This window comes from Phocoena sinus, chromosome 1 (genome assembly GCF_008692025.1).
Source record: "Phocoena sinus isolate mPhoSin1 chromosome 1, mPhoSin1.pri, whole genome shotgun sequence".
Classification (NCBI taxonomy): Eukaryota; Metazoa; Chordata; class Mammalia; order Artiodactyla; family Phocoenidae; genus Phocoena; species Phocoena sinus.
In genome coordinates, this window is record NC_045763.1 from 109902749 (window position 1) to 109918790 (window position 16042).

General features: G+C 38.6%; 1 protein-coding gene across 4 annotated transcripts in view; it reads left to right on the forward strand.

Annotated features, from left to right (window-relative positions):
- The window catches only part of RPRD2 (regulation of nuclear pre-mRNA domain containing 2), an 81440-nt gene that overhangs the window by 29104 nt on the left and 36294 nt on the right, over window positions 1-16042 (forward strand). For all 4 annotated transcript variants that reach the window (XM_032603738.1, XM_032603737.1, XM_032603739.1 and 1 more), the window contains exon 2: window positions 7809-7938. In XM_032603738.1, coding sequence (XP_032459629.1) covers window positions 7809-7938 — 130 coding nt within the window. The remainder of the gene's footprint in view (window positions 1-7808; window positions 7939-16042) is intronic.

Genomic DNA, 16042 nt, shown 5'->3' on the forward strand with positions numbered 1-16042 from the left:
GTCTTTTCACATTTTAACATGTTTGAAAGCAGTATGTATTTTACAGTTGATGGTTTCATTCAGCTAACTGGAAGCACTTTTAAAATTTCTTGGTGGTGTATAAAATGTGCATGTTATAAACAATCTTATCTTAAATTCAGAAATACGCAGTAATAAGAAGGTAGGATTAACAGGACTTAAATGTAGAAAGTAAGGGGAAGCAAGAGGCAAGGTTGACATATATTTTTTGTTTTCTCCACTTTCAATATGTAAACCATTTTTCTATTTTCTGTATGGTCTTCATATTTGATTAATGATTGTCAACTCTACTACTGGTGGATATTTAGATTCTGATTTTCTTTTGGCTCTTTACAGATCATTGATAACACTGAGTAGTTTTCTGTTTAGAGTTAGGGAATGTTTGGATTTAGTAGATTTCTAGATAATTATATATAATGATATTTAACAAATGTTCCTAGTGGCAAATTATTCAAAGAACTTCTGAGTTGATACTTTACAAATGTTGAGAGACCATTTTGAATTTTTTAGCTTAGATGTGGCTCTTTCAGTGTACATTGAAGTCATTTACTCGGGTTCTAAAATCAGTACCTAAGACAAAAGATTAATTCTTAAAATCGTGCACTAATTACAGTACCTAACGGTATCTTAGATGGAAGTCTGGTCCCTATCTACTCTGTAGGTACTCAGAAGCCAGCTACCTTATGGGATTATTAACCAAACTGAATAGAAGACTCTAGTACTCATTTTCATGAGTACTTTTTCTTTTCTTTGTATTTTCCTTCTCCTTTTTTCTAATTTATTTATTCAAGAAATAGTTACTGAAAGCCTACTATGTGTTAGGCATGGTCCTAGGTGCTGAGAATTCAACACTAAACAAAACTGATGAAAATCCTTGTCCTCATCGGGGAGACAGGCAAAAGATAAAGTAAGTAAATTATAGTATATCGGGTAGAAAAAACAAGGGGTGATAGGAGTGTTGGTGGTTTGATGTTGCAGTTTTCCTGGTCACGGAAATACAGAAAGTCACTGAGAAAGTGACATTTGGGCAAAGATTTAAAGGCAGCGAGAGAGTAAACCATGAGATTATATGGGAAAAGAATGTTCCAAGCAGAGGGAGCAGGGAGCTCAAAGGACCCTGAAGCAAGAGTATGCCAGGTGTGTTGTAGGTCTTGCAGTTGCAAGGTGGCCAGAGTGACTGGAATGGAATGAATGGTTACCAGGACTGGGGATCAGAGAGATAATGCAAGGTCAGATTGTTTAGGACTTACAGGCCATAGTAAGGACTTTGATCTTTACCCTGAGTAAGGACGAGAGCCATTACTGGAGGGATTTAAAGCAGCAAAGTAATAATATGATCAGATTTATATTTTGAAAGGATCTAGACTGAAGTGGGACAAAGGTAGAAGCAAGGAGACCAGTTGAGAGGCTAATTCAATAATTCAAGCAAAAGATGATATGACTTAAACCAGGAGGCAATGATAAATAATAGTTGGAGTCTATGTATTTTTAAAAATTTGTTATTTTTAAATAATTTCAAATTTAAAGCTGCAGTATATTACAAATACCTCTTGTGTGCCTTTCACCAGATTCCCCAGTAATTAACATTTTACCATATTTACTTTAATCTCTTATTGCTCTCTTCATATACACGTACACACACACACACACACACACACACACTTATTTGAGAGTATGTTGCAGACATGATGCCCTGTTTAATACTTCAGTGTCCTTAAAAGCAGTTCATTTCCTTATATAGTTGTATCAATAAGCTTGGGCTGCCATAACAAAATACCACAAACTGTGTGGCTTAAACAGCAGAAATTTATTTTCTTACAGTTCTAGAGGGTGGAAAGGCTAAGATCAAGGTCTGACAGGGTTCAGTTTCTGGTAAAAGTTCTCTTCCTGGCTTGTAGATGGCCACCTTCTTACTGTGTCCTCACGTGGTGGAGGAGGGTTTGGGGGGAGGCAGAGTTCCTCTGATGTCTAAGGACACTCGTGTCGTCTTATCAAGGCCCCACCATTATGTCCTCACGTAACCTTAATTACCTCCTTATAGACCTTATCTCCACATACAGTAACATTGGGGGTTAGGACTTCAACATATGAATTTTGGGGAGACACAGTTCAGTACATTGCAACAGTTGTTATGTAACATCTGTACAACCACCAAAACCAGGAAATGAAAACTGATACAGTACCACCATCGAATCCACAGACCTTAATTGAATTTTGCCAGTTATCCCAATAATGGTCTTTTTTGTTGTTGTTTGTTTTTTGCGGTACGTGGGCCTCTCACTGTTGTGGCCTCTCTGGTTGCGGAGCACAGGCTCCGGACGCGCAGGCTCAGCGGCCATGGCTCATGGGCCCAGCCGCTCCGTGGCATGTGAGATCTTCCCGGACCGGGGCACGAACCTGTGTCCCCTGCAGCGGCAGGCGGACTCTCAACCACTGCGCCACCAGGGAAGCCCCAATAATGGTCCTTTAAAAGTCCAGGGTCATTTGTTAGAGTTGTCACATCTCTTTAGTTTACTTCAGTCTGAAACAGTTCTTTAGTCTTTCCTTATCTTTCATGACCCTGAAATTTTTGAAGACTATAGACCAGTAACTTGTAAAATAATCCATAAATTTATGTTTGTCTGTTTTTTTGTTTTTGTTTTTAGATTCAGGTTATGCAGTTTTGGGCAGGAATACCACAGAAGTGATGCTGTGTTCTTAAAGCATTATATATATTTGGAGGAACATAATGTCAATCTGCCTCATTAATAGTGACATTAACTTTTATCTCTTGAATAAGTATATGTTTTCTATATATAACTGTGAATTCATACCAAGACTTCCAGTTACAGTCCAGCACCACAGGGTTTATTCTAACCTCCTTCTTTCTGCATTTGTAACTTCCTAAATCTGTATATATTTCAAAGGTAGCGTTACTGAGATCTACATTGTGAGTTTGGATATGGAGTGTGAAAGAGGGGAGTCAAGGATGACCCGATTTTTGGCTGAAAAAAACCACCACAGAAGAAATGCCATTTACTGGGATGGAGAAGACTATAGGAGGAGAGAATTAAGAGGAAGAGATCAGAATATCACACGTTGAGTCTTGAGCTGTGTATTAAATATCCCAAGAGAGATGTTGGGTAGGAAGTTGGATATTTGAGTCTGCAGTTCAAAGAATAGGTCCAGGCTGAAATACAAATTAGTTTAAGACAGTCAGTTAAACTTTTTGGACAAAAGCGATTATATTTCCTTAATCAATAATGGAAGCAGCAAATATATATTACAGAAAATTATAATACAGGCAAGCAAAAGTGAAAAAAATAGAGATCAGTACTGTTAAAACTTAATTCCTTATTCTTTCTGATCTCTTTCACAGATGTTTTTCCTAACATGAGATCATTCTATAATTACTGTGTTTTCCCTCCAGTTGATGATTTATTTCCATTTCCGTAAATTTTCATTTTATCTGATCCCAGACCGCATTCACATTTCTTCAGTTGATCCAAAAATATCATTTATAGCTGGCTAGTCCAAACCTATGTCCATTTCAGAAACACAAATTAGTTACATCAGATTGCTCTGTACCTTGAGTCTCTTAATCTCTCCAGTAATAGTTTAGGGCAGGAATTTCCTGGTTAGGACTCCAAGCTTTCACTGCCAAGGGCCTGGGTTCAGTCCCTGGTGGGGGAACTAAGAGCCTGCAAGCCACGTGGCATGGCCAAAAAAAAAAAAAGTTTGGGGTGATTTGTTTTGGGAAGTTGAGGTAGAGAGGGGTCAGAATCTGACATGAATTAATTTAAAATTTTTGACTTTTTCCTATGGGTGAGTAGAAAACACTGAAGATTATTTAGGATGGGTTATCAAAGAAAAGGAAAGTTCTGTGAGAGAGAGAGAGGTGTGTTTCTGGGAACTGTGAGTAATTCATTAAAGGTGGAATTTTGAATTTGAAGGGGGAGGAGATGAGACTGAAAGAGAAGGTAAGATCCAGAATATAAATGAAGACTAAGGTGCTTGGGCATTTTCTAGTAAGCAGTTGGAAATCATTGACAGATTTGATCTGAGAAATAGTTGGATACTGTTTACGTATTAGAAGATGAATTTAGCAACAATGTAGAGAATAAATTTGAGAAGACCAAGTCCAAGGCAGGATAACCAGTTAGGAGGCTATTTCAGTAGTAGTCCGGGTCAAAAGTGATGACCCAGCAAAGAGCAATGGTAGGAAGAGAAGGAGAAGAGGGGATAAATTTGAAAAATGTTATTGGGAGACAAAATTGGCTGGACTTGGAGAGTTATCAAAAGGGGATGAGGGTCAGGCAGGGAAGAAGAAGAGCCAAAAAAGACTGCTGAAATTCTAGCTAAATACAAGAGCAGTAACAGATGGAAGAGGAGGAAGATTATTAATAAAATATTGAAAAACCAAGTTCAAGGTATCTCTGAGACTTTGAAGTAGATGTGTGCATTGACTGGTAAAGCGAAATCCAAGTATGAAATCTATGGATATGGGAGTCATTGGTACTTAGGTGGTAGTAGTTAAATGTGGATAATTATGCTGATAGCATTCCATTTTCTGTTGGCTAAGCAAAGTCCTAAATGCTTTACATACATTGTTTTATTTAATTCTTATAACAACCCATGAGTTTGTCATTTTGCAAAGAAAAAAAAAAGTAACATATAGAAGTTAGGTAATGTATAAGACCCTAAAGCTAATAAGTGATAAAGCCAGGAATAGAACAGACTATCTGATTTTGAACCTGAAATCTTACAACTCTATGCTACGGGTGAATCGAGAAGAGTGCTCAGGAGAGAACCCTGGGGAGCATCAACATTTAAAGGAGGATTGAGGACTTCACTGGTGGCGCGGTGGATAAGACTCCACACTCCCAGTGCAGGGGGCCTGGGTTTGATCCCTGGTCAGGGAACTAGATCCCACACGCATGCTGCAACTGAGAGTAGCATGCCACAACTAAGCCTGTGTGCCACAACTAAGAAACCTGCATGCCACAACTAAGGAGCCTGCGACCTGCAAATAAATAAATAAATAAATAAATATTTTAAAAAACGAAATAAATAAAGGAGGATGATCACAAGCAGAGCTGCCTACCTATCATGTCCACCTGTGTATATATATGGAGGAAGAGCTAGAGACGTCAGAGGAGAACTAAGAGAATGATTATAACAGAAACAAAAAGGGATAACTATAGCACATTATTCTGTGTGCCAAAGCCTGGTGGAAATGATAGTTCTTTGTAGAAATAGCATTTTAAAAAATCTCCTTTTGGGGCTTCCCTAGTGGTGCAGTGGTTAAGAATCTGCCTGCCAACGTAGGGGACACATGTTCGAGCCCTGGTCCGGGAAGGTGCCACGGAGCAACTAAGCCCGTGTGCCACTAACTACTGAGCCTGTGCTCTAGAGCCCGCAGGCTACAACTACTGAGCCCATACTCCTAGAGCCCGCGCTTCCCAACAAGAGAAGCCACTGCAATGAGAAGCCTGCTCACCACAACAAAGAGTAACCCCTGCTCGCTGCAACTAGAGAAAGCCGGCACACAGCAACAAGACCCAACACAGCCAAAAATAAATAGATAAATATATTAAAGAAAAATCTCCTTTGGGTTTAATAAGTTGGAGTTTATTGGTAATATTGGTAATTGCTGTTTGAGTGAAGTGATGGCAACATAAATGAGATAGCATAATTTATATAAGGCTCCTCACATGGTAGATTGCATTTTTTAAAATAAATTTATTTTATTATTTTATTTTATTTTTTGGCTGCGTTGGGTCTTCATTGCTGCGCGTGGGCTTTTCTCTGGTTGCAGCGAACGGGGGCCACTTCCCGCTGCAGTGCACGGGCCTCTCACCGCAGTGGCCTCTCTTGTTGCGCAGCATGGGCTCCAGGGCGCCGGCTTCAGTAGCCGTGGCGCACGGGCTTAGTTGCTGCACGGCATGCGGGACCCCCCCAGACCAGGGCCTAAACCCGCGTACCCCGCATTGGCAGGCGGACCCCCAACCACTGTGCCACCAGGGAAGCCCGCATATTTTTTAAGTACAAAAAAAGGTAGCTCCTATAATTACGGAGTTACTAGAAATTAGAGACAGTGAGTACATAACACTCTTTCAGATCCCTAATCTGAAATATCTTAACTGACTTAGGTAAATTGATCTGGATGGGTTTACGTATGGGTACATTAAAAAAATAATAAATTTATGTATTTATTTAATTTTGACTGCATTGGGTCTTTGTTGCTGCGCGCGGGCTTTCTCTAGTTGTGGCGAGTGGGGCCTACTCTTTGTTGCAGTTCGCAGGTCTCTCATTGCGGTGGCTTTTCTTGTTGCGGAGCATGGGCTCTAGGCACGCAGGCTTCAGTAGTTGTGGCACACAGGCTTAGTTGCTCCGTGGCATGTGGAATCTTCCTGGACCAGGGATCGAACCCATGTCCCCTGCATTGGCAGGCAGATTCTTAACCACTGCGCCACCAGGGAAGTCCCTGGGTACACTTTTTGAGAGAACATAATTCCCATCTAATGATTTCTGCTTCTCTGTGAAATAGTATATTAAGCTTATCTCCTGAGAGTGAGAATGTGGTAAGAGAGGGCGCTTGACAAGAGTGGTAAAGTTTGAAATAGCTCTTACAGCAAATGAGAGAGGATGCTGATTAAAGACGTATGGAAGGAGGGCCCACTGAAGGAAGGGACTGAATTTACATTGTTTCAGTACTTCTGGTGGTATGATTTTTCTTCAGCAGAACCCAGGGGCAGAAATAAAGGTGCAGTAAAGGCGTTCAGTTAGATTGATCCAGATTTAGGATTTTGTTGAATACATGTGATAGAAAGCCTAAATTGTAGGGAGGACGAAAAGCAAATGAAGGTTTTGATATGAGTGGTTTCGATAATGGATCAGAAAGACTCGAATTGGTAGAGAAAGAATTGAGTACTAAAAGAGACTATATGTGAGTTAGAGAAAATAAAGAACTGAGATCTTGATGAAATGGAAGGACAAATATAATGGAATGGATGGTTGTGGTCAGAAAGGGTGATTTTAAAATGTAGAAAGAAGTGGTTCTTGGAGGTTGCTGCATTTGAGATCGAGACTAGAAAACATGATGAATCATCTTCCATACAGACAGTAAAATTTTTCAGGATAATAATAAAACCTAGGGTGGCTTTGCTCAAGGTTCCAGATAGTAAATTGATTGGGCCCTGTCCTGGACCTTAAAAAAGGTTGATGTGGGTGAGTTTATGGGCTCAAATTACTTATTTCCCAGGACATTCGCCTAGTGATGAAAGTGGCAGCAGAGCCTCCCTTCCAGTAGATGGGAGGACTTAGGTGTGTCTGGACTGGTTGATGAAAAGAGTCTGTCTGCAATAATAATGTAGAGGAGGTTAAGCAATTTGCTTGCCTAAGGTCACATTCTGATTGGATTCTAAAACTCATTCTCCTTCCACTAACCCTGGTGTTTCTGCAGCAAAGTGAACTACTTCAACTCAATTTTTTGTCTTCCCAAATGTCTGGGAGAGCAGTTTTGTTTTATTTGAGCTTCTCCAGAGTTAATGGGTTTTCTAGTGCCAAATACATACAAAGTGAAGTAGAAATTTGCTAAAGGAATACGTAGAATATAAACTTAACCTGAAGCAGTCAAGGTTTTTAGGCATTAGGTTCAGTAACTTGATCCATTAGCTCATTTGTCTGTTTATTCATCATCCATCCTTGTAGTAGCAGTTATACAGTTTGAGAACACTGTATTTGGAATAAGTTGTACTAAGTATAAATTGACTCATTTGGTCTTATTTATTGTCTTTTGTCATCTCCAGCTGCCTATCCCCACCGTTTGAATCTCTTTTACCTTGCCAATGATGTCATACAGAACTGTAAAAGGAAAAACGCAATCATATTCCGTGAATCGTTTGCTGATGTACTTCCAGAAGCAGCTGCTCTAGTGAAGTAAGTAAATTCTTACTCCTCTTTGGGATCTAAGCTTAGAAAATTTAGAATTTTAGTTTCCTGTTAGTAAGAACTGTAATAGTTGCACATGCTTGAAGATCCAAGGATATTTTGTCCAAATTGTTCATTGTAACTTTCCTGGTAATACACTTTTTTTTTAAAGACTCTTTCCTCCCTTTTTGAAAACTTGTCAGTTATTTATGCTCTGCCTCTTCTCTCCTAACTTGACCAGGAGAGTGTATCTCCTGGTCATGCTCTCTGGCTGTACTTCTTTCTAACTGCTTTTTCTGTTTTTGTGTTTTTTACACATTTCCATTTTTCTTTCAGAGTCTTTCTGAAATCTTGCCCCCTTCATGAAATCTGTGTAATTAGGGAGAAATGAAAATATTTATTCTTAATTCCATATTGATTTACTCCATTAGCAAAGTTGTGTCCAGCATTTCTCAAAGTGCTGGAACACTTAGGTTTGATCTTATTTTTGTCCTGTATTAATAGTGTTTTCCTTGTGTTTCATCCATATTTGTAAGCTGTTTGCTTGGTGTGAGAAACACACACATCTACACACAATTGGAGGATAAACAATTACATGGAAAAATCAAAATAGCTAAATATTTCCTCGAATTATGTACTTTTTAGCATAATATATATTTGAATATATGACTATCATATATTATTGATCCATTTGTTAGTATTAACCCAGTTAGAATGGAATGATCCTTGTTCCTTCCTTTGGATTGTAGACTTAAGATGTCTACTTTGGTATTATAAAAGATTAAAATGTGGTCTTATTTTTATATACTAAGTAATAAAGATTTATACACGTCAGAAGTACATAAAATAATAACAGTAATATCACCTACATTTATTGAGCAGTCATAATTGACCAGATATTATTATTATTATACAAAGTGCTTCGTGTACTTCAGGTTGTTTAAACCTGAGAACAACATTTAAAGTGGCTATTACTATTAGCCCCATTTTAAGGCGGAGGAAACTGGCTTAGAGACATTAAGTAGCTTGCCTAAGCTCTCACAGCTACCGGGTTGGGGGCGGGGGGCTGGTATTCGGCAGAATTCCTACCCAAGCCTGTCTAGACCCCGAAGCTTATGTTCTTTGCCACCTAACCACTAGTCTGTGCTGCTTCTTTACATATATACATCCAGTATAATTATGAGTAAGAAAAGCAGTGTGCTACATGATCTCCACTTAGAGTTTCTGCTGTAAATATCATTATAGTCTTAAAAACTTAACCTAATGTATCCTATACTTAGATTTCATGACCTAGTTCATGGATTAATATAGGGTTGTCACCTTTTATTTTACCATGTAAAGATATTTTTAAAAACAACCACTTTGTATTACTATTTCACAGAAAAACGTAGGAATGGCATAATCTCAGAATAAAGTACAGTCCTTTAAAATTTTAAGCTCTGAAAATGTTTTTAACTCAATGAAGGATATCTTCAGAAACCTATGATAAAATCAGACTTAATGGTGAAGCAATAAAAGCATTTCAGGACAGTAATGCCCTCTATCATCATTACTGTTCACCATTATGTTGAGATTCCATTCATTTCTAAATAAATAAATAATGAGAAGGCATTTAGAAGAGATAGAATTATCATTATTTGCAGATAATAGGATTACCTACATCAGGGGTGGGCAACCTTTTTCTATAAAAGACCAGATAGTATTTTAGGCTCTGCAGGCCATAGGATCTCTGTTGCCACTACTCAACTCTGCCATTCTAGCATAAAAGCAGCCATAAGCAAATGGGTGTGGCTGTGTTCCTAAAACTTTATTTACAAATCAGGCAGCTGGCCAGATTTGGCTTGAGGTTTGTAGTTTGCTGACCCCTGGCCTACATAGAATCAACTAATAAGAGAGTTCAGTTAAATAGCCAGATTCAAATTCAACGTAGAAAAGCAGTAGATTTCCTATATATGCTAGCAGTAACCAATTAAAAATGTAATTAGAAAAAAAAGATTCCTTTTACAACAAGAAGTACTGCCTCCCCCCCCAAATAAAGGAAACCCCACCCCAAAATAAATATATTAAGAAGTATGTAAGGCTTTTGTAGAGAAAATTTTATAAGAAGACCTGGATAAGTGAAGAGATAGATACATACTTTTTTTGTGTGTGTGTGTGGTACACAGGCCTCTCACTGTTGTGGTCTCTCCCGTTGCGGAGCACAGGCTCCGGACGCACGCAGGCTCAGCAGCCATGGCTCACGGGCCCAGTCGCTCCGCGGCATGTGGGATCCTCCTGGTCCAGGGCACGAACCCGCGTCCCCTGCATCGGCAGGCGGACTCTCAACCACTGCGCCACCATGGAAGCCCAATACATACTTCTGAAGGGAAAGATTTGGTATTGTTAAAAATATGATTCTCTCCCAATATGTAATCTATAAATTCATTGTGTAATCCCAGTCAGAATCTCAGTAGGGTTTGATGTGGAAGGATACATATTCAAGATAATTGTTTATAAGAACATCAGAGTCAGAGTTCCCCTGTCACTTATCTTGTATATATTTTAAAACAATAATAGAATCAGGAGTAGAAGACTATATCAGTGAAACAGAATATATTCTCACTTATAAAGAAATTAATTATAAAGTATATGATAAATGAGAGTATATTAGGATATGAGTATTCCATAAACAACCCCATCCCATCCCCCTTTTAAATTTCTGTTCACGGTTATATTTTAGACTCATTTCTACCCTTTTGTGAATTCATTTCTCTTAATTTAAGGCTATCATTTAAATCCCTTTAATTGAGGAGGGGCAAATGTTTAGAAGTTCCAGACAGTTAACCCAGGTGAGTGAAGTGGGTGGACTGTAAGGAAAAACCCATCTAAAGGGGGCAACAGCTACTCAGCCCTAGCCTATGGCCATAAAGAAACGAGTTCACTGTTGACCTATGCTTTCAGACCTTCCAAAGATTTCTCATTTTTTAAGCTAGGTCAAAATCTAGATTCTTATATGAAGCCTCCCAATTTTTAAATGTGTGAAGCTAAATCACATTCTAAAAAGTTTATTGCTAGCCAAACAAAACACATCTGATGACTAAATTTTGGAGTTACAAATAAATTTTAGTAAGTGGGTGAATTTGCAAATACAGAATCTGCAATTAACGAGAATCAACTGTATCTAGAAATAAATCTTAACAAAAGACGTATAAGATCTCTATTGAAAAAATTATAAAACATAATTGAGAAACAGTATAGAAAACCTAAAGAAATAATTTGTGGATAGGGAAGACTCAATATTTAATGTCATTTCTTCCCAAATTGATTTATAAATCCAAAGCAGTCTTAATTAGGCTCTGAGTAGTGTTTTTCCCCACTATTTTATTAATTGATTTTGAATTTTGTATGGAAGTGCAGAGAGCTCCTTCTTCCCCTTCCCCCACAAAGAGAAAGCCTAGAAACTCTTGAAGAACAACAAGGTGGGAAGACTGGCTCTACCAGATTTCAAGACTGATTATAAAGCTACGATAAATAAAACAGTGTGATATTTGCCCAGAGATAACCAAAGAAACTGGTAGAACATAATACAAAGTCTAGAAACAGACCAGTATATATACTTGATCTATGTATGAAACTATTAGGTAGTAGAAAAAGAATAACTTTTTCATAAATATTGCTGGGACAAATTGGCTATATAGAAAAAATTAGATCCCACTCACATCATACACAAAAATCAATTGCATATTAAATACTTAAACATGAAAGAACTACAAATCTTTTGAAGACAATATAGGAGAATATTTCATGACCTTACCTCATAAGATTAATAAATACAGCTACATTAAAATGAAGACCCTTCCATTTAATTGAAAGACACTATAAAGAGTGAGAAGACAAAGGGCTTCCCTGGTGACGCAGTGGTTAAGAATCTGCCTGCCAATGCAGGGGACACGGGTTCAAGCCCTGGTCCGGGAAGATCCCATGTGCCGTGGAGCAGTTAAGCCAATGTGCCACAACTACTGAAGCCCGGGCGCCTAGAGCCCATGCTCCACAAGAGAAGCCACTGCAATGAGAAGCCCATGCACTGCATCAAAGAGTAGCCCCCACTCGCCACAACTAGAGAAAGCCCGCACGCAGCAACGAAGACCCAATGCAGCCAAAAATAAATTTAAAAAAAAAAAGTGAAAAGACAAGCCACAGAGTGGGAGAAAATATTTTTATGCAGTCAACAAAAGGTTCATATCCAGAATATATAAAGAGTTACAAAATAAGAGAAAGACAAAAAATTTGAAGATTTTAGTTTTACCTGGCACTTGTAGAAATCAAACCAGAAATTATTTATATATTTATTAATAACTTTTAAAACAATAAACGTTAATAACCAACACTTAAAATTTTAGTGAAAAGAGTGGTGGTGTTTTGCATTCTTGCCAGATCTCTTTAATGTCTGGCTTAATATCAGACAGCTATATTTTCTTACCTGCTTTTTGCATTCAGTCTGTTCTGATATCATGTCATATAGCCCTAGAACTGCTGAGACATATCATATAAATTAAGTCCCAATCAGAAGACATAAATCACATATCAGTAATTTAAACAGGGAAGATTTAATATGAAGAATCGTTAAGTAGGTAAAAGGTAGCTAACTACTAGAAAGAATAAACTAACTCTAAGGTGTTATGGAATAGTATCTGCTGAAAGCAGCTACTACCTCTGAACCTGAGGGAAAAGTAAATAAGGACTCACCCCACCCCACCCCAAGCTAAGATTCAAACCTGAGGAAAGAGTGGATTGCTGTAAGAACATGCTACCTGTCACTAGTGGTTAAGAAACAGGCTGGAGAGCACTCACCGCTGAACTACAAAAGCTATGCTAAAATGCACCCAGGATGCCTCTAAGCTGATCCACTTGAAAATAGAACACCAAAAGAAGAATCCGTACTGCCTCTTCTAGCCTCTCGGTGTCACTCTAGGGCTCTCTGTTGTCAGAGTCCAACACTGAACCAAGGGGCAATAGAGTTTGCAGAGTCTGGCTCCGGTACCACAAGGGAAGGTCATGTTAGAGCTGAGAGACAGTAAATTAATAACCAGCACACATACGTACCAGATAAGGCATAAATCTTAAAGTCCACCAGTATGAACATTAGCAAGATTGTGGCACAGTGGAAGCTCTTATATACTGTTGCTTTGAGGGTTGATTGGTATAAAACAACCTCATTTTAAAAAGTTTATGTACAGGGCTTCCCTGGTGGCGCAGTGGTTGAGAGTCCACCTGCCGTGGGAGGGGACACAGGTTTGTGCCCCGGTCCGGGAAGATCCCACATGCCGCGGAGCGGCTGGGCCCGTGAGCCATGGCCGCTGAGCCTGCGCGTCCGGAGCCTGTGCTCCGCAACGGGAGAGGCCACAACAGTGAGAGGCCTGCGTACTGCAAAAAAAAAAAAGTTTATGTACAGATCTTGCAATTCCACCCATAGGCTTTTACCCCTGAGCAACTTTTGCATATGTGCAGCAAGATCAGTGGAAGGGAATTTTCATAGCAACATTGTCTATGGTAATAAAAATTTGGGGAATTCCCTAGCAGTCCATTGGTTAGGACTCTTGTGCTTCCACTTTAGGGGGCCCAGGTTTGACCCCTGGTTGGAGAACTAAGATCTCACAAGCAGCGCAGCACAGCCAGAAAATAAATTAATAAAGTGAAAACCCTAATAAAAAAAATTTGGAAACATTTTTCTACAGTAAAGTGAATGAATTGTAGCATACTGGAATACCAGGCAGCAAGGAAAATTAATGAATTTCAGTTATATGCAATGACATAGACAAATCTCATAAAATATTGATTGAAAGTACAAAGGAATATTTACGTATATATAGTATGAATCCATTTATATAAAGTTCAAATTTGGCAAAAAATGAACTCTTGTTTATACCTACCTACACGTTAAAACAAAGAAAAGTAAGGAAACAATTATCACAGAAGTCTACCATCCTAGGTAGGTGGAAGGGATTGTAAACTTGAAGGGGTCCACTCAGGTCCTCTGGGGAGCTAGCGATATTTTATTTCTTGACCTGGGTTGTGATTACATGGCTGTTCACTTTTTAATCATTTGTTTATAATATATATCATATGTAATTATATGCAACTTTTCCATAATGTAAGATTTATTTGGACTAAACAGTTTTCAAATTACAGTATTAAGTAAATGAATTTAAGAAGTTGATTCCTTTTGAAAATCAAATTGACAACCTAGTAGAACAAATTGTATAATCAACCGTAGAGCAGTACAGTATTCCCAATTAGGTATGAACTCTGTAGAGTTTTGTTTGCTCTATCCTTTCACCTTCCTTATACACTTACTATCCTCAAGAAATTTTCCCTTCCTGACTTCTACTTCCTGGTCTGGATTAAACAATTCTTCTTTGCTACCATTATACCTGTCTCTACTTCTGTCATAGCACCTAAAACACTGCCTTGTAATTGATACACATGCTTTTTTTTTTTTTTTTTTCTATATGCGGGCCTCTCACTGTTGTGGCCCCTCCCGTTGCAGAGCACAGGCTCTGGACGCGCAGGCTCAGTGGCCATGGCTCACTGGCCCAGCCGCTCCACAGCATGTGGGATCCTCCCGGACCGGGGCACGAACCCGTGTCCCCTGCATCGGCAGGCGGACTCTCAACCACTGCGCCACCTGGGAAGCCCGATACACATGCTTTTTGTCACCAGTTTCTATCTCCCAGACATTCTGCTCCCAGCACAATGCTTGTCACATCATAGGTGGTTGGTTAGCTTGATGCATGGATAGAAATACCATGGAGAGCTGTAAAGCTGTATTTCTTAAGTACAGGCCTAGATATTCCTAGGTGGGTCCATAGATATAGTTTAAAGGGTCTGTGGATTGTCTAAGCGTATTAAGTGTCATCCGTATGATTACCTTATTAACAGTTCTGTGACTCATTTTCAGTGGCTGTGTTATCATGTGTTTGTATTTTGACATAAGATAATATTACTTTATCAAAGGCTAATGAGGAAAGGTTAAAGATGGCTTTAATATATAAATAATGGTTTGTATCAGTTGAAGGCACTAATAATTTCGACTAAAAAAAAGTTCATAGTAGTTCAAAAATGGTGAAATAATTGAATGATAATAGTATTATAGGCTTGATAAATTAAAAAAATATTAAATTCAGTGTATATCTTCAGTATCATGTTTGCACTGCACCTTGTACTTGGTTTCGACAAAATATTTATCACTTTAAATCAATGTTAGTATGAATGGTATTTACTGTATTTTTGTTTAATTTGCAAATTCTGATTTATAGTTGAAGAATTATAAAATGTTTTCAGGGGAATCATATAGGGTAAAAAGATAAATGGAGACTTTGTGATCATATTCATAGGAAATCCAAGAGAATTTACAGACTAATGAGGATTCAACCAAGTTGCTGGATACAAATCAACATGTAAGAATCAATAGCATTTCAGTATATCAGAAATAACCAGTTAAAATATAATTTAAGAAAAAAGGGATATTATTAGCAGTAATAACAAAAGCTTATAGGTACCTAGAACAAAAGTGTGTTGAGACCTTTATGAAGAAAATTATAAACTGTTTCAAAAAGACAAAAATCAGCATGTAAATACAGTACACTTTAATCAAGTTCCCAGTAGGACATTTTAAGAAATTTGTTATACTGATTCTAAAATTCATATAGAGGAGTCCGTGTCTTAGGAGTAGTCAAGACTGTTGATAAAAAGCCAAGTTGGGGCTTCCTTGGTGGCGCAGTGGTTGAGAGTCTGCCTGCCGATGCAGGGGACACGGGTTCGTGCCCCGGACCGGGAAGATCCCACATGCCGCGGAGCGGCTGGGCCCATAAGCCATGGCTGCTGAGCCTGCGCGTCCGGAGCCTGTACTCCACAACAGGAGAGGCCACAACAGTGAGAGGCCCGCATACCGCAAAAAAAAAAAAAAAAAAGCCAAGTTGGACTTAACCTATGAAATATCAAGAATTATTATTTGACTATAGTAATTAAAAGAGTATGGTATTAATACAAGCATAGACAAATAGATTTAAGGAACAAAACAGAGAGCCCACAAATGGACTCATACATATATGGGACCTCTGTAAATGGTAGCAGT